At 43.8% G+C, this 17,792-nt stretch overlaps 2 protein-coding genes across 5 annotated transcripts; both read left to right on the top strand.

Annotated features, from left to right (window-relative positions):
* The first annotated feature begins 198 nt into the window (after nucleotides 1-198).
* On the top strand, nucleotides 199-4,580 carry LOC101480911 (protein FAM53C). 2 transcript variants are annotated; one of them, XM_004540898.5, is made up of 5 exons: nucleotides 199-299; nucleotides 2,086-2,334; nucleotides 2,447-2,507; nucleotides 2,586-3,412; nucleotides 3,699-4,580. In XM_004540898.5, the coding sequence occupies exons 2-5, from the start codon at nucleotides 2,251-2,253 to the stop codon at nucleotides 3,933-3,935; spliced, it is 1,209 nt and encodes a 402-aa protein (XP_004540955.1). In that variant the 5' UTR covers nucleotides 199-299; nucleotides 2,086-2,250; the 3' UTR covers nucleotides 3,936-4,580. The 2 variants fall into 2 exon arrangements, with proteins under 2 accessions (XP_004540955.1, XP_004540956.1); XM_004540899.5 differs by lacking the exon at nucleotides 199-299 and adding an exon at nucleotides 308-639.
* Nucleotides 4,581-5,475: 895 nt separating this feature from the next.
* Nucleotides 5,476-16,475, top strand: ctbp1l (C-terminal binding protein 1-like). Of its 3 annotated transcripts, none has more exons than XM_004540900.4 (11): nucleotides 5,476-5,695; nucleotides 6,742-6,790; nucleotides 7,165-7,311; nucleotides 11,025-11,179; nucleotides 12,062-12,206; nucleotides 12,323-12,529; nucleotides 12,648-12,862; nucleotides 13,547-13,677; nucleotides 13,782-13,909; nucleotides 15,134-15,251; nucleotides 15,335-16,475. In XM_004540900.4, exons 3-11 carry the CDS (start codon nucleotides 7,251-7,253, stop codon nucleotides 15,519-15,521), a joined length of 1,347 nt encoding a protein of 448 aa, XP_004540957.1. In that variant the 5' UTR covers nucleotides 5,476-5,695; nucleotides 6,742-6,790; nucleotides 7,165-7,250; the 3' UTR covers nucleotides 15,522-16,475. The 3 variants fall into 3 exon arrangements, with proteins under 3 accessions (XP_004540957.1, XP_004540958.1, XP_004540959.1); XM_004540901.4 differs by lacking the exon at nucleotides 5,476-5,695 and adding an exon at nucleotides 5,914-6,012; XM_004540902.5 differs by lacking the exons at nucleotides 5,476-5,695; nucleotides 6,742-6,790; nucleotides 7,165-7,311 and adding an exon at nucleotides 8,012-8,140.
* The last annotated feature ends 1,317 nt before the right edge of the window (nucleotides 16,476-17,792 follow it).

Here is a 17,792-nt window from a genome sequence, read left to right as displayed (position 1 = left end):
AACGGTGTCACTGTGGGACGGTCAAAGTGACAGAAGCTCGTAAAATAATTGCAATGTGTTTTGCTGTGAGTTCAGTTTAATTTCCTCCAAAACAACAGAAAAAACAATAGTAAACGTTATACATTTTTGGTATGTCTAAACCTCATTTAAGCATCTCTTGAATCACCAGTTGTAAAGGCATGTGACAAAAACACCCTCTCAATTGGTATCGTCCAGAAGCTATAAATACTCAGTTAATCTGCTCGCCACCCGGTGCACTCGCTGCGCAGCTTTGGTTGCTTAGGAACGCCTGAATGCAGGTAATACATCAAGACAGCTGTAGCATGCTAGCTTGCAACCAAGCTGCCTGACCAAGCTAACGCTACAAGTGATTTAGACATAGACTGTTGGGTTAGCGTTAAATTTAGGAACGCAAATTTTCATACTGGCCTTACAAAACGTAGCTATAACCGACTGGAATGACAAGCCTCTAACCGGTCGCAATCAGATCTATTGTAATAAACTGACGCTAGTAATTTTAGTGCATTTATCCTATGAGCTAGCTGACAACTTGGTGCTTCACTGGCTGCATCGTGTTCGTGAGCTAGCTTACCACATACCACCTTGCTCACCGGCTATAATCGGAATCCTATCGATCCTGTAAGTTTAGCATTATTTTAATGTGTTACATTGTAACGAACAACAGCTGGATTGCAGTTCATGAATTTTAGCTGATGGGCAGAAACGTGGTTTGAGTAAGCTGCGCAACACTGTGTTAAACTCGCTTGTTTTCCATTTTTTAAATATTTTTTTTTTAATTTTGTTTTTTTAAATACAGTGTCCTTAAGTCAAAGCTATTTTATCAAGGTGGCTGTGCTAGAGGTTTCTTGTCATTTCGACAGCGTCCTATATTTTTTTTTCTTATGCTGATCGAATGTATGTTTGCTAGTCACACTGAAAAGTGATGCTAAAGTTTTATACTAGTTACTTGACAGCTCTTGATTGTGTTCAGGACATGACAGTGGAAAAAGCTTGGTCTTGTGCCCCTTAAATAATGTCTTGTGGCATGTGGAACTAGGCTAGCAAATGCACTGTTTGCCACAAGGAGGAGGAAGGCCCTGGAGGCCACATCTTGACTCAACAGTGATTGAACGAAAGTCTCTTAAGTGAGCTGAAATATATGCCATCAAAGGGCCTCAAAGTTGCTAGATTAATATTTGGTTTTTTTTGAAGGGGGGTTTTCCACCCTACATGTGCTCTACACATTCTTTTAAACAGAAGTCCAAAGGCTAATGGGTCATGTTACATTTTAATGCAACGGTCATTCTGTGTCTTTTACTTTCAATTTAAGATGTACAGCACTGAGTAATAGACTTCCTGGGATTCCATACATGGGCTACTGCAGGGGAATCTTCAGGTGTTTGTGCATTCAGTAACTAATGTTTTTTTTTTTTTAAGTTTTTGATTACAAGTAGAGTAGTTCAGGACTGTATTTGGTTTGGCCTCAAGTAAGTCCTTGAGACCTGGTCACTATTCTTGTCCCCTTTACAAAGATACTATGGTATGCTTCCAGCCCCTGTCCCATTCATTTTTCACACACTTCCCCCTCCATCCTTTCCCTTTTAGTCTTTCCCTCCCCCTTCCATTCTTTACTACTCACAACTTTTGTCATTTCAGTTTATTGGACCCTACTGACTTGATTGCAAAAGTTTTCACTTGAGTTGTAGTCTGCATCTCCTTCGAAATAAAATTTTCTTTGGAGTCCCATTTGGAATGACAATATGAACTTAATTTGATGAAATGTGACGTGCTGCTTTGTTCAGGGTCACCTCATGTCCATGTGTGATTCTCGCCTTAGTGAGCATAAACTTCTGCTCCTGCATGAATGAAAGGGCAACTTATAAGCCCTAGCTTGGTTCACATAGACCTGTGGTCAGTGTTTGGTGTGCAGCTTTTCTGTTCCTCTTGCTGTGGGCTTTCCCAAACAGAAAAACAAACATTAGAAAGTACCCTCTGCCCCACAATGACTAAACTAGTTTGATTTCTCTGCAGTTTGTCTAACCACTTATTTAATTTGTTTCAATCTATTCTCACCTGCCTCTCTAGGTTGCATAAAGATGTTGGTGGCAAAGTGAGGAACCTGGTCAGTCTGGCTGGTTGAGGTGTAGAGGGGACGCCACAAACCACGCCAGAACTCTGACTAATGACACTTTCACTGCCCTTGGTAAATCTCCTCATCTCCATGTCTCTCCCTGGATCATAGCTACAAATATGGTGACTCTTATAACAGAGCAACTTCGTAAGCAGAGTTTAGAAGAACCCTATCACAAGGCCTTCTCATTCAGTGTGAATGTGGTGAGTTGGATGGTTTAGATGGAACAAAGTCTTGTCCTTCAAACTGATTTTGTTTCATTGACTTGGTTTTCTCACTTCTGATTTTGAAAACAAGTCATTCTGTTTGTTACAGTCATTACCTACAGTGGGCTCCAGTCCCACTGTCTCGTGGAGTGCTCATAAAACAACACAAGGCAAGTTTAGTGAGTTAAGAGCAACATTTGTGACCAGTGGGGAAATTGGCCTCATGTTTATCTTTTTGGCATTTTCAGAGAGCTACACCTCAACTACACATCCATCATCTGTTGCCAGTGTTTTGGATGACTCCTGTGGACTTGATTCACTATGGCCTACTTCTCAATCTGGAGAATCACTCCAGAGACCAGAACGTCCCTTCAAGGCTTTCCAAAGTTCACCTCCGCCACCTCCAAAACGCCACTGCCGGTCCCTCTCTGTTCCAGAGGATCTGTCTCAGTGCCGCACCACCTGGCATCCCAGCGCATCAAGGGTTTGGACCCCGGTGAAACGTAGCTGTCACAGTGGTGGAGCATCTAGTTCAGGCTCTGGAGCCAGCTCTTTGCCACTTTGTGGTCCTAGTTCCTCCTTCCCCTCTTCCTCCGTACACTCATCTGCTAGTCCTACCTTCTTTAGCTTAGCGCTATCGTCTGACTCCCTGATATCATGGGGCTTCCCATGGGACCCCTGCGATACACTGAAAGGAGCGTGTTCTGCATCCTTTGCTACGCCTTCTTCGTGCTCTTCTTCACCGGCCCCGCTGACCTCACACTATGTGCTGCAGCGTCGCTTCTCCCTCTCCCCTGTACACATTCAGAAATCTCCTACGGTGCCCTTGCCCCCCCAACCCTGTGCAGGTTCAGCCTTGAAATATGGCCGTTCTGACTTGGAGCACCCAGCGCTGTCTCCGTCTCCTACTTCAGCCTGCAGCACACCATCCTCATCTAGGCGTGGCCTCCACCCTGCTTTGCCACGTTGCCACTCGCAGCCCTGTGACATGCGCAAACCTCGCTTAAAGAGGCGCCATGACCCAGATGTTCTGCCCTACCCAAGGCCAGTCCTCGACTTCAGCAAGATGACACAGGTGAGCAAGGAAGGTGGTCCATCAGTGTTACAGTACCTCTGTGACGGAGGCTAATAGTATTGGTGAGCAATCAAGTTCACTACTTTCCTTAAATGTAGCCTTCTCTTTGAGACCTTTTGTGATCTTTTTTTTTTTTTTTTCTTTTTTTGCTTTTATCTCATCACTTATGTTTTACCACTTTATCTTTATCACTTATTATTTGATGCAAGGACGCAAGACAGTAATTATTTTTGTCTATAACAATAGTAACATGATGATCATGATGCACATGGTTTTTCCTGCTTAGATTGGTAATCGTGAGAGCCCTGCATATGGACCAGGTAGCGGTTTGATTCCAGTGACCTCACAGGTGGAACGACGTTCGGCTTTCTCTCCGGCAGAGTTTCTGGGAAGAGCCAGCATCGGGCCGCTCAGTGAAAGTGAGGAAGAGGAAGACGAAAGGAGGCCTGCAGATGGAGGACAAAAGATTGTTTTTGAAAGAGACTGTACAGAATTGGATCTGAACCTTATAGAAGAAAACTGATCGCTCCTTGGTGCTCTCAGTGTTATAACTGCATCAATATCCATGTTAAGCACACCTGCAGGCTTATATTTTCTTTTTAATATAACGTGCTCTTCTGGCAGTTGGTGGAAACCTGCTGCCCTCTCTATACAAATGTCCAGAGTTTAAAAGTAAGATCCAAGGACCCCATGTGGGAGGCTAATATCCAATGACATTGCTGCGATCATAACACTTGAGCTTGCTCACTATTCAAAATTGCACAAATTTTGTTAGCGCTGGCCTGTTGAAGCACTCCTTAAGGAAATGTGCATGAGCGAATAAGCAAGATTTAATGCGCACAGATTTTTGACTAATATTTGATATTAAGACAAGTCTTAATTAGCATAAGCCACTGGTTTGCATCTTGATGGCCTTACATATCCTTATCAAAGAACTTTATTGCCAGAGGTTGACAGAATGTTTCTATTACATGACGCACACTAAATGCCAGTAACTGAATGAGACCGATTGTTGTTCAGTGCTGCTTCTGATACTCGAGTAGACTACTTTTGTATTTGGCTGACTGAATTAAATGTGAGCTGTTTAACAGTAGCTAAAATGTTGCTGTGTGTAAGATTAAAAAAAAAAAAAAGCCCATACAATAAGTATCCATATTTAATTGTTCTGTGTATTTAGCAGGATACATTCCACTTTTTAAAAATCTCGCCTAAAGCCTCTTCACTTTTACTGCTGTTCTAACTTTTCAGATATATTCTGCTTTTCTTCTGGCACAAACGACATAACACACCCTCTACGTTACATTATCTTTTTGGAGTTTGTGTAATTGCTTTGACATTGACACATCTTGTTAACAGTGACACGGCTTACATAAACTGACCATGCCTTAAGCTTAAAATACAGAGTTCTTGGTGCTGTGCTCTTGTTTTTCACAGCCAGGCTCCTGTTTGCACTGATTGAGATATTTCTGAATTCGAGGCACATACACTTCAGTGGTCAGTCGTATGAGTGCTGCAGCTGGTCTTCACAGGGCACAATGTAACGGGCTGTACAGTGGTTTGAGTGAGTACATGCGTCCAGCCATTTCTGAGAGTGTATGTAACGAAAGAGTGAGGCTTTTAAGAAATGATTTCTTTGGCTGGAAATATACTTGTTGCACAATTTATGTACAAATAAATTTAATAGAATTATTATTTTTTTTCCCAAAAAGTGTCTTGTCCTTCTTTTCTTCTTCTTAAATGAATATGAATGTTGTTTCATGCTTGGACCCAACATAAAGGAAGTCAGGGGGCAGTAGATAATTGGATTATTGTGACACCTAGTGGCTGATCTCAGTATAATAGTCGTGCTGTATGGATATACTGTATAGTCCAGTTTGGGTTAGTTAACATAGATATTGACACACATACACCTACATTTCGCGCTCGGGGAGAAAATATGTTTTTCTTGTAAACTATATTGTAGCTAGCTGTAACCGAATTACAAATTGAGCAGAATCGGGTCTGCGGGTGTATGTGTAAGAACGCTGCACACGAAGTTAAAGTTTAAGCAGAAAGTTTTGATAGCTGCCTGCAGACTTGTTGCACTAGAGTTTGCGCGTCTTTGTCGTTCCGCCTTGAAAGGTGAGGGCGCTCCTTCCAGTCCAAGGATGCTTTCTCGCACACTGTCTGACCCCCACATCGACAAGCCACTTCCTCTTTGTCTAATTTCATGGCGATCGGGAGAGAGGGAACACCGCCGACGCACGCACACTGTCTGAGCACTCCTCAAAGAGTTTATTCGGGGTAAATAATTATCATTTCTCCTCACAAGATTCGCTTTTTAGTTCACAAAGTAGATGTGGTTCAAATCAAGCATACGGGCGATTGTTCCTTCCCCGAAGAATTAATGATTTTAAAGCTTCTGGGTCAGATATTTCACATTGTAGCGCTCTTCGCTGATAACAGATCGGACGAAATGGGCTCCCCCTCCGTTCTCATCTCCCACACACTCAGCTGCACGCTAGTTATCGGCGATAGCTAGCTAACGTTAGCAACGCTTCAAACGCCTCATGTAATTGTGGACGTGGGTTGTAGCAACACTATTCACGAGTTAATGAGAAGTAAATAACATCAAAAACAACGTGTACTCGAAAGTTGGCGGGAGTTTGAACTTGCCACTAAAATGTTAGAGAGTCCTCAAGTGTTTGTGTTTGGGTTAGCTAGCCACCGTCGCGCAGCTAGCTGCTGTGCTATGTGTTTAGTTAGCGATAGCTCGGATTGCGATTCAAAAGTTAATGCTAGCTGAACTAACTCGGAGTGGACTTTAGTGAATGTCATCTGCGTATATGAGTCAATAAATGTAACGTTTGCATTTAACGGATGAATGTTATCCTTCATTGTAAGCGTTCCGGTGTTTCTGGATAGAGTAGAAACGAGTGAGCTAGCACTGTAAGCTAACTAGTTCATTAACGGTAATTTGGGAGCTAACCGTTGGGGATATTATAACCAAAAAGTTATCAAGAGTGTCCTTTCGTACTGTTTATTCGTACTGTGTGCCTAGGTTGTTGTAGTAAAGTTAAGGAGAAAGTTGGGGAACACGAACGAGTGTAACTGTGAAAAAGAAGGGGGGGAAAAAACTATGCGAGTTGTACAGCGCAAGTTACTTCTCTCAAAATACTTTTGCCACTAGATGATGGCCATATCATTTTAATTGCTGTGCATGCGATGTTATAAGTGTCGAGTTTTATTCAGTTATTATTATTATTTTTATTATTTTAATGAGCCACCTGCAGCGTCACTGTTTCGCATTATTATCACCTAAAGTAATTTTATCTCTGCTTTGTTTACAGTGTAAACTAAGTTGTGAAGCTGACTGGTGCAACAGACGCTATTCTCCAGGTGAGTGTCTGTCTAAACCCTGCAGCTGTACTAATAAATCCTTATAATAAGTTTCTGGGGGTAAATATACAGTATATTTCCCCCAACGCCCCCAAAACCGTAGTCCTGTAACTTTTTAGCTTTAGTTATCACTTGATCTTGTGAAAAAAAAGTTTCACTTGAGAGTGTTTTCATTCCTGGCAAGTTTGATTATGGCTAACTTCTAATACTCCAAATTCTATGTGTTTAAAAAGAAAGTGACTCTTTTTTTGAATTCTAAAATCCTCATTACTTTTCATTTGCAAGTTGGGTTTAATGCAGGTGTCAACATAAGGATGCATTTAAAATTTCAATTTTTTTCATCTTTTCATTTTTGGCTGGATTCTTGTACGCAGGTGAAAATACGTGGACGTCATTAAAGGGACCCTGCCACCACTTGGATCTGTTCTTTCTGTGTCCCTGGGTATAGACTGCTTGGTGTATGGCTCTGATGGACAAGCACAAACAAATCAAGCGGCAGAGACTCGACCGCATTTGTGAGGGTGAGACTATAAGCATTACAGTCATATATATGTAGGATTCTCAAAAAAAAAAATATATATAAGTGTTTTGAGGAAGTATAATAACATTTGTTTGTAATGTTCCTGTGCCATTGCACATAATGATAGTTTCTTATGAAATAATCTTTAATACTTGGTTGCAGAAGAGATTTACTACATGTTGTGTCCTCATGAGAAAACCACCTTTTAAGCCACAACTCACAAGGGTTTTAACTCCGAAGGACAGTAGTAAAGAATTTGAAATATCCATCAGAATGGGCAGATGCACACTGTCACGGTGAAATTAATTGTTTCGATTTTTAGGTGAGAAAAATAGGTGAACTTGGATCTTTTTAGCAAAATGCATTTGAAGATGTTGCACTGCAGATTTCTAGAGATACAGTGGTTGGAGAGTGGAGAGTTGATGATAGTGATGAGACATAACGGTGCGCTAAAATGGAGGGAAGCGTCTGGAAGAGTCTCAGGAGACGGGTGAAAGGGAGAGAGGACAAGGTGAAGGGTCGTGGCCGCAGCTACAGGGAAACGGGCCAGCTGTCTCTTTAAAAAACGACAACAGCCCCCCAAACCGCTCTCAGCCTCAGCTTGGGCTATGCTAATGAGGTTAGTGCTGGTTGGCTGGCTCTCAATAGAGTCGCCCGGTGATTGGAGGCAGGCTGTGGGGGAGGGGCTGGGCGTGGATGACAGCTGGGATCCAGTCAGCCAAGAGCAGGCTAACAGAGAGAGAGGGAGGAAAAAAAAAACGAGCAATAGAGGGAGAGCAAGGCGAGGGTAGAGAGAGAGGAAGACAGGCTGACAGACTTCATAATGCAAGGTTAGCCCCGGTGCTCATGTGTTTTCTATATCGGCATGTGTTTTTGAAATTTGTGAACTGTGGAAGGGGGGAAGGGATCTAGGCTCTGGGTGTGGTGCCGGCTATGTGTGTGCAGTTTCCCTTTTTTCTTTTTTTTCCTTTTTTGTCTTTAGTGTGTGTTGGTGTCGCAGGCGTAAGAAGGAACTGAATAATCGCATGTGTGTGTATGTGGGTCTCACTGTGTCTGGGTGGAGTACTGCTGCTTGCTGCATTATCATCGCTTGCTGCCCCTCCCCCCTCACCTCTTACTCTAACTACAGAAGGGGGGGGGGGAGGAGGAGGAGGAGGGAGTAAGGGGAAAGAAAGGGAGAGGGAGGGAGAATGAATGAATCACTGAATGAATTGCATTGTGTGTGCGGCCATGCTCGCTGGTTGTAGGCCTCGGGTATACCGATGTCCTTTGCTCAGATTGCTCTCTGTGTAGGCCTACTTGGATATATATTTTTACACAGGGAGTCTTTGTGACGCACCCATTTGGGTTTTTCTGCATAGTAAGAGTCTTTGTTTTTTGTCTTTTTTTTTCTCTAGCCTGTTTGCAGTCAGCATGACGGCATTCTTGAACCTTCTGCCGCAAATGTGAATCACACTGCTAAATGGTGTGCATCAGATTGAGTGTACCAGGCTTTATAAATACCTTTTTCCCCTCAGCTTGTGTGCATTTTATTCATGAATTGAGATATGCTCAGGCGTCAGAGGAAGCTTTCGCAAATATTTGTTTTCCACCCCCCTTCCAGCTACCAGCGCCTTTTCTTCCTCAACAGTCTCACCATTACGTCCTGTCTTCTGTCCAAGTAAATGTTCCTGCTTGTCACACTCCCCACCATGGGGGCAGGCGCACACACACCTGTCACCCAACAGGACTGAGATAGTGAGTGCTGGCGCATGTGTGGAGTCAGTCCAAGCCTGAAGACGTTAAAGTCGCCTTCACGCGTCCCTAGAGATTATTTGGGCAGGTTATCCAGCTCTCAATCCAGGTGTTAAGTGGACTTTAGCTGGCTTAAATGCAGCAAAATGTGTGAGTAGCACAGGTAATTGTCTAGAGAATCCACAGCGAGTGAGTGGGCGTCATGTGTCCTGCCTCCAGCAGGCTCTACCCAAGTGGACAGTCTCCTGTTGTCTTCTAGTCCTGAGAAATAAGTGTTGGATCTGATTCTCCTGAAAGATTTATCCAGATTTCATGTGAGAAAACTACAGTGAGCAAGAGTAAAACACACTTTACTGATGTAGCTGTTTTTGCAAAGATGTGGCGTTTATAATTTAATTGAATAGTCTGTACCAGTAAAAATATGATTTTTATATACCAAAAACAAAAATATTATCCAACATACTTAAATGTTGTGTTAAAACACTGACATGGCAGATCATTTATTTAAGATGTTAATATTATAATTTCTTTTTTGAGAAGGCACAGACTGAAGTGTTAGGGTGTTTGCTGAGTGGCTTACTAATGTTACAGTTACATTATGTTGGCATAAGCATTTAGTGTTAGCCACTGCAAACATTTCAGCCTATAAAACAAAGTTAATTTCACAACAGCAGTGCCAGCTGTCTCAAACAAAACGCTAACATGTATTTCAGGATAACCTAAGAAGGACCATACTTTGTTTGCTGATACTATGAAGTGAAACCCACTCAACTTGAATTCCGTGAACCGATCTGGATGCTGGTCTTTCAGGTGCTTTGCTCAACTGGAAGTATTTCCTCCCTTTCTCTAAAAAATATCATTTAATTTGCAGGGGGCATGTTGCACTTATCATCCCTTGCTTGCCCACCTTTGAATGCAAAGTACTTCCTGTTTTTCTTAGCTACCATATCGGTTCTCGCGGCATCCCTATTGATCCCTCTGATTTGTGGTAATCGTGCAATATTGACCGTAGTGCACATGAGCCAGTTGTGCAGATGTTTGCTGCTGAGGTGTTTGTGAGTGTGCGATTGGGGAAATAAAAGGGTACAACAGGAAAAATAAGAAGTAGGGACTCTTCCAGACGGGAGAATTTAGGTCATGACTCAGGCCCCCCCTCCTCTCCAATCCCCACAACCTCCTCCCAGAGACCCCACAGTTTTCTCCGCCCCTCCCCCAGTCATCATACACCCATCACCTCACCCCCGTTGTCCCTACCCCCACCCGTCTGCTCATACAGTAGGCAGGCCAAGTTCCCAGAATTAACACTTAACTAAAAGCCTCTCTTTCATTAACCAGTGTCCGAGCTTCCCCTTTATGAGTAGTAGATTTGAACAGGATGCGATGGATCTGTGAAGTCTTGACGGTGTATAATGGTTACATGCCATCCTAAACAGAGCTGGAGTTCAATGCCAACTAGGCCAGATGGCTGGACACTGTCCATGCCCCATCATAGATATGGTTACACATTGCTTTTGTAACCTTAAAACACTTGGTATAAACACACACACACACACACACTTAAACACACCATTTTGATAGTTCCCTTAAGGTTCTGGTGTAAGTGTTGGAAAAATACAGTCATAAAAGTCTTGAGTTATTATTGTCTAGCTCTGTTTAGCCATGTGCGCAGGGTTTTTTTTGTGAGGGTATGATGACTTGTATCACGTCGGATAGTCCAGACATGGGAAATGCAGACTGTTGAGTCACAAACCTTCAGCTGAAATTTACTGGTTCTGAAATGCAAGTAGCTGGTAGCTCTTTACGTCAAACGTCATGTGGAAGCTACATTTGAAAGGGGGCAAAAAAGCAGAAAGGCTGTGTAACAAAATCTGTTTGAAAACAAGTGCTCACATGCGTCTGTGGCAATTTGATACTTTTACCTGGTTCTTGCTTCAGATTGATTTGATGCACATTTGTCCCTTTTCTCCCCGGCGGACTCAGGTATCCGACCCCCAATCCTGAATGGGCCAATGCACCCTCGGCCTCTGGTGGCCCTGCTGGACGGGCGTGACTGCACTGTGGAGATGCCCATCCTGAAAGATGTGGCCACAGTGGCTTTCTGTGATGCCCAGTCTACACAAGAGATTCATGAAAAGGTAGAGGAGACACAAGCACACACGTTAAAAAGGCACGACATTCTGATGTCACATGAAACATTCTTCTAAAACCTTCTAAATGTCAAAAAAGGCTGCATTCCCTTTTCCTAGAGCTGTAAACTTCAGACAGCGTCTAAGCTGTCTACACAAAAGAAACCTGCGGAGAAAAAAATTCCCCCCCACACAGATTTGGCTGTGACAGATGGCTCAGACATATTAACAAGCACATTTTATGTTATGTTATGTTACATAGTCTCTCAGAGAGAACCCTCTCACTTCTTTTTTTCCTTACTTAGAAGGCTCAGTTACTAACTATCTCTGACCTTCCTGTCTCATGTTTTTCTTGCTGGCTGCCTTGCTGGCCAGGATGCTATTGTAGCGGTCCTCACTATCATTCACCTGCTTCCTAAGAGAGGATCTGTCCCATGGTTGGAAAGATTCCATCTACACCATCCTGGGCTGCAGCTGGAGATTGTTAGTCCTTGCTTTGCTTTGAAACTCCATTATGAGCTGGAGAATCGCTCTTAACAGAACCTGCAGCAGATGGAAAAGTGTTTCATGTACAAACAACGTGAAGTCACTCAGGATTAGCACCGCTAGCTGCAGCCCAAGACAGTGGAGATGAATGCAGTTGATTAGTTTAGTTTATTATTTCTTTCTTTATTTCCTCACTTCATTATTCATTTATCATAATGCACTTAGCAATAGATTTGTAAAGAAGTAGCTGTATTATTTGATGATTTATTTAAGAGAGCATGCATGCACCTCCTTCACAAGTGGAATCGAAATCTGTGCACAACACTGCAGCCTTGTAACAGAATGATAAGTGCAGTCCACTGAGATGAACACCGAGGTGTTAAAATTTCCATCTGTCTCCAACAGGTGCTAAACGAGGCAGTGGCCGCTCTGCTGTACCACACTATCACTCTATCCAGAGATGACTTGGAAAAGTTTAAAGGCCTACGAGTAATTGTCAGGATCGGCTCCGGCTTCGACAACGTTGATGTCAAAGCAGCCGCTGAGCTGGGTGAGAGGATCAAATTTGTACTGTATTTTCAGAGACTTGTACAGCCATGCTGTGACACACAGTAAAACAGAACGGTTTAGTTAGTGTTTCTTTCTTCTTTTCTACCTGTTATTTAGGCATCGCTGTCTGTAACGTGCCAGCAGCCTCAGTGGAAGAGACAGCGGACACTTCGCTATGTCTGATTCTCAACCTGTACAGGCGAGTAACCTGGATGCACCAAGCTCTAAGGGAGGGGACCCGTGCTTCTAGCGTGGAGCAGATCAGAGAGGTGGCTGGTGGCGCCGCTCGTATCCGGGGGGAAACGCTGGGCATTATTGGTCTAGGTGAGTAAAAAGCGTAGTGAGGGGTGGCATCAAAGTAAGGAAATGTGACGAATTTTAAAATAAGCCTGTGCACCACTAATGGCTTCTTATACCCCTAACCTCCCCTTCCTCCTTCCAGGACGTGTTGGTCAAGCAGTAGCTCTGCGGGCAAAGGCCTTTGGTTTTGGCGTGATCTTTTATGACCCTTACCTGCCCGATGGCGTGGAGCGCTCACTCGGCCTGCAGAGAATGGCCACTCTGCAGGACTTGCTAATCCACTCTGACTGTGTGTCCCTGCACTGCAGCCTCAATGAGCACAACCACCATCTCATTAATGACTTCACCATCAAACAGGTGTGTGAACATACTCCAAATATCCAAAACAATGTTGGTTTCAGAAAGGGTAGCATTACTTCCACCTCAGCTATGTTTTGTTTAGAATAGATTGTCTAGTGACAACATACCTCTGCTATCTGTTTAAACCCTGTGAGTAGCTTGCGTTGTTTATTTTAGATGAGATTAGATACGACTGCATTCTGCCGTACTACTCTAAATATTATCTTGCATCAGCTGATAATTTGGTTCAGTTAGGTTATTAATTTTAGATGTATTTGTCACATCCATATGATTAGAAGTTTATTATCAAAATGACTTCAGTAACATCTGAGGACTCGTTCCTGCCTAATTCTGCCTTATTGCTCTTTGTGAGGATGAAAAATATTTTTCTGCAGGGGTCTTTGAATGCATTAATTGTAGTTTTTTGGTGGGATTAATTCAACATAATCATTATCTAGCATCAGCTAAGTAAATAATCGACAGGACTTTAAATGAGAGTGACAATTTCTATGTGCCAGACATTTCAAACATTTGCAGCTTTTCCTGAGCCAAACCTTGTAATTGTGTGACTGTGTGTGTTAATCAGAGTTTAATAGTGCTCATTTGTTTCAGTTTGTACTGCATTTCGCTGGAAATTGAAATTCTTAGCCTTTCCTCGCAAGCTCTCATCCACATTGTTGAATGATATTGTTAATGACACAGATGCGCCAAGGAGCCTTCCTGGTGAACACATCTAGAGGCGGTCTGGTGGATGAGAAAGCACTGGCTCAGGCCCTAAAGGAAGGCCGGATACGAGGTGCCGCCCTGGACGTCCATGAGACAGAACCCTTCAGGTAACCCTAGTGAATTGGGCTCTAACTGGCCCGCTACATTCATACATAAGTGTGGTGCAAACCCTCAGTGCTCTCTCTGTATCAGCCTGTACTTTCTTCTCCAGTTTTTCAACAGGCCCTCTGAAGGATGCCCCCAACCTGATCTGTACCCCGCACACATCTTGGTACAGTGAGCAGGCATCTGTCGAGGCTCGTGAAGAGGCAGCCAGAGAGGTGCGCCGGGCCATCACTGGTAAGACGTGTACACTCATCTCATGAGATCAAGCCATTTCTTTCGCTGCAGTGAACGCATTATCATGTGACACTCCTCACTTTTTGGCAACTATCACTTTTCTAATGACAGTTTGGGTTCTGTGAATCGCCCAGTGTTTGTATCTCTAAGCATGCATACAGGTTTTTTGTGGTTAGGACAAGTGCAGAATTAGTGGATCAGAGCTGGAGTCTGACTAATTCTGGATTTTCTTAAGATGCGTGATAGAGTTTTAGAGTGCTACCAGGAGTACCCCTTGTTTCTCTTTTTTGAACTGAGCAGTTACTGTCATATTTCAGACCGGCTTTCAGGACAAAGTTACTCAGTTTGGATCAGATGTTAGTGAAGGGGAACTCTGCCTTTACACTTTACTAGCACTACCCTTGGAAAAACCTAGAAACTCTTCTAATGATCATAAAACCAAGTTTTTATTACCGAGGTCTCAAAACTCATTAAGGGTCCATGGGATGTCCTCAAATATTGTCTTTATGGGAGAAGAGGTTAAAGAGTAAAATTCCAAAAACACAAATTTTTAAATTCTTGATTATATTTCCACACATAAAAATTTAAAATGAAATGCCTACCACCAAACACAGAGCATGTATGATGAATCAATCAATCAAAGCTTTATTCGCGACATGCAGGTTGCCCTGCAGTGAAATGGGACCCCCCCAACCCCCCCAACCTTACAGACACAACACAGACATTACATGGGGATACAAGTCGAAGATCGGTAGCGTTACAGAAAAACACTGAAATATACACAACAATGGGAAAGTACAAGAGGGAAAAAAGAGACCTCTACTCATGCTGTGCTTCCATGGTAGGACAGCATGAGAACAAGAAACAAAAAAACTCCTCTGCACAAAAAGCACATAAATGTCCACATCACACTTTGTGAAAGACATGACAAGCCACAGGATTGGGTGGGGGGTGAGGAGTAATACGAAGCGAACACAGCAGCCGCCCTGCACAGCGCTACCATTCCAGCGCGGCACATAGACCCGCTGTGTTCCCCCGCAGGAAACAAGCATCGAAGGCGTTTGGAATACACAGGCTTCATTGGAGTAACGTGTTCCCTGTTGCCATGCTGAGACTGTTTTGACTCATATTGCTAGAACATTAAACCAGAAATGTATCCGGTAGCTGAATAAGGAGGTTGTCGGTCATATCTGACAGCGAAACTTTGTGGTTTGTTTACTGCAGGGCGTATCCCCGACAGTCTGAAGAACTGTGTTAATAAGGAGTATCTGATGGCAGCCTCTCAGTGGCCCGGCATTGAGGCCGCTACTGTTCACCCAGAACTAAATGGAGCCGCCTACAGGTGAGCGGAGAATTGACCGAGATTGCCTCATTGGTGATAAGGTTGAATTTAACCTGATCTGATTTTGTTTGGCTCTGTGTCAGATTTCCTCCGGGGCTGATCAACGTTGCAGCAGCAGGCGGTCTCCCAGGAGCTGCCGCAGGCGTTGAAAGTTTGGTTCCAGGAACCCTGGCACATGGCATCGCCCCCGTCTCCCACCCCCCTCACGCCCCATCCCCAGGGCAACCTACTAAGGCCGAAGCCGACAGAGACATCCCTTCCGACCAATAGCCCCCCCCCACCGCCGTCAGCACATTCCGTCATCTCTGGAAACCAACCCCCGCCTCCCAGGATCAGACACAACCCTACCCTCCAGTACATCGGCAGCACTAGTTTGACCTGACGTGGCTCTACAGTCTTTTCTCAGATCACATAACCAGCCCAGGAGTGACCTGTCCACACCACAACAATCCACCCCCCCAACCACCACCACCCAGAATACACCCTTGCCTCCATCATCCACCTGCTCACCCACCATCCCCTCATCTCCTTCACTCCCCCACTACGTCAGCAATAACTGTGTTCTCAAGGATTCAGTGATTGGATTGGTTTATTTCCTTAGTTGGTTGTTGTTTTAATGAAAAGTTGATCTGCTCTGGTTCTAGATGTTAATGTTTGTTTGTTTAAAAAAGAAGAAAACAAGAAAAAAAGCATTTCTGACACGAGGCTTTACAGTCTGCCTCCTGCAGTCCTCTGACCACTAGAGGCACAGACACAGAATGGTTGAAGCCCCACTTTTGTACATTAATGGCTCATGTTACTGCTCTCTTCCTCTTTTCTTTTTCTTACCCTTTCCATCTTTCTCATGATGGGGGGTGAAGTTTGTACTGAAGTAAAAGAAGAAAACAGGACAGAATCACAAACAGTACATCCTCTTCTCCCTGCCAAGTATCTAGCTAACCCTTTAGCCCACTTTGGCCCTTGTCTCTCCTCTGCGCTGTCATCAGTTTGCTCAGCAGAGGGATCCATAATGCTGTCAGTGTGGAGCTCTCTGACTGTCACAGTGTGTTTTTTATCTGCTAAACTCGTCTGTGAGTATTAAACCCATTATTCTTTGTCAACTTTCACTGCTGCGATTGTCTAGTTTTAGGACAGTCATCCCTGTATTTACACACGCTTTTCCCCTTTTGGATTGTGATGTCATGAGATAAAAGCTCTGAGCGTCATATCAGAGATGTACCTGCATGTCCTGGTATGAATTTCTATCTCTTGCCAGCAGTCTTGAGTGATGTGCGTTTGTGTGCGTTTGAGTGTGCGAGTGAGCGTGTGAGGTCCTGTGCACCTGGTGCCCACAGGGACTCGATTGCAGCAGCTTTTCTGTTTTTCATTTCCTTCCCAGCTGGAAACCCAGCAGCATTTCAGCAGAGGGCGCTGTCTGGCTGCTCAGAGCAGAGGAAGCTGCCTGCAGCTTCTCTCAGTCACAGTTACAGGTAACCTTTAGTGACGAAGAACACGATGACACACTGCCGACGTTCAAACCACAGGAGGGGTGACCAGGGATAGATTACCGCCTTATTGTTAAGCTCGCGCCACAACCACCAACACACCCACTCTGTCACCCACCCTCCACTATTCTCCCACTGTGATGCTCCAACCCTATACATCTGCTCATGAATCCATCAATTCCTTCAAAGTGCGAGGGGACGATAGAGATTAGATTCTCCGTAGGAGCAAATGGGACGGTGTTCTTGCATGCTGGCTCATTAATGACCGTGGCATGCGTGTGTGTGTGCGCGTGATAGTGTGGGTTTGCGTGCGAGTGTGTGTTTGTATGTTCCCTCACCCTTATAACAAGCTGTTGTCGTTCCAAAGGAATAGCCCCTAGGAGTAACTCTTAAACGCTGTTGCCCTGGTGTCATGGGAACACCACTTCTAGTACCTCAGTAACAGATATTGAATGTACCGTGCATACCCTTTTATTTTTTTGTACAGATTTTCTAGATGCATCTTTACTATTCTTTACTAGAAGGGTTGTAAAATGGTAGCAGTAATGATACAATTTAAAAACAAAAAAAAGCCCCATAAAATAATTTGACAATATCTTTGTAGGTTCGATAAGATCAATGAATACTCAGGCATTAAATCCAATGCGTATCTGTTTGCCTTTACCTTTTTATTTCCTCATAGTGTAAGAATTCGGCACAGATTCAGACTGTAGTCGATGTGTTTCAGTCCCAATCTTACTGGCTGATGGAAAAATGAGAGGAAAAAAAGGAGGAAAAAAACAAAACAAAAGGCGATCGTTGTGATCTGCTAGTTTTCTTTTACTAGAACAGTAGTAGTAGGTGCTGTTTTGTTATTCATTTAATCCCCCTTCGTCAAGCTGCTCTATCTATAGTGCATGTGAGGTCATTTTTAAGGGGAAATACTATTGCCCCCCCCCCCCACTCCCTCCTACCAGACCCCACCGAGTGTTTCCAACCCGAGTTGCCATGTTTGTCGTGGTCAGTTTCCAGTGATGTACAGTTTCCCCCCTCAGAGTCTATGACAGACGTGGAGCGC

The sequence above is a fragment of the Maylandia zebra genome, linkage group LG2 (assembly GCF_041146795.1).
Source record: "Maylandia zebra isolate NMK-2024a linkage group LG2, Mzebra_GT3a, whole genome shotgun sequence".
Classification (NCBI taxonomy): Eukaryota; Metazoa; Chordata; class Actinopteri; order Cichliformes; family Cichlidae; genus Maylandia; species Maylandia zebra.
Note: the sequence above shows the minus strand (reverse complement) of the source record. Positions and strands in the feature narration are given on the sequence as shown.

What these genes read in the sequence shown, in the direction of transcription:
- LOC101480911 (XM_004540898.5), top strand. Translation starts at nt 2,251, where the DNA reads ATGGTGACTCTTATAACAGAGCAACTTCGTAAGCAGAGTTTAGAAGAA. An exon ending in TCTCATTCAGTGTGAATGTG is followed by an intron (nt 2,335 to 2,446) that starts GTGAGTTGGATG and finishes TGTTTGTTACAG; the next exon opens with TCATTACCTACAGTGGGCTC. An exon ending in TGCTCATAAAACAACACAAG is followed by an intron (nt 2,508 to 2,585) that starts GCAAGTTTAGTG and finishes TGGCATTTTCAG; the next exon opens with AGAGCTACACCTCAACTACA.
- ctbp1l (XM_004540900.4), top strand. Translation starts at nt 7,251, where the DNA reads ATGGCTCTGATGGACAAGCACAAACAAATCAAGCGGCAGAGACTCGAC. An exon ending in ACTCGACCGCATTTGTGAGG is followed by an intron (nt 7,312 to 11,024) that starts GTGAGACTATAA and finishes CGGCGGACTCAG; the next exon opens with GTATCCGACCCCCAATCCTG. An exon ending in CATGAGACAGAACCCTTCAG is followed by an intron (nt 13,678 to 13,781) that starts GTAACCCTAGTG and finishes TTTCTTCTCCAG; the next exon opens with TTTTTCAACAGGCCCTCTGA.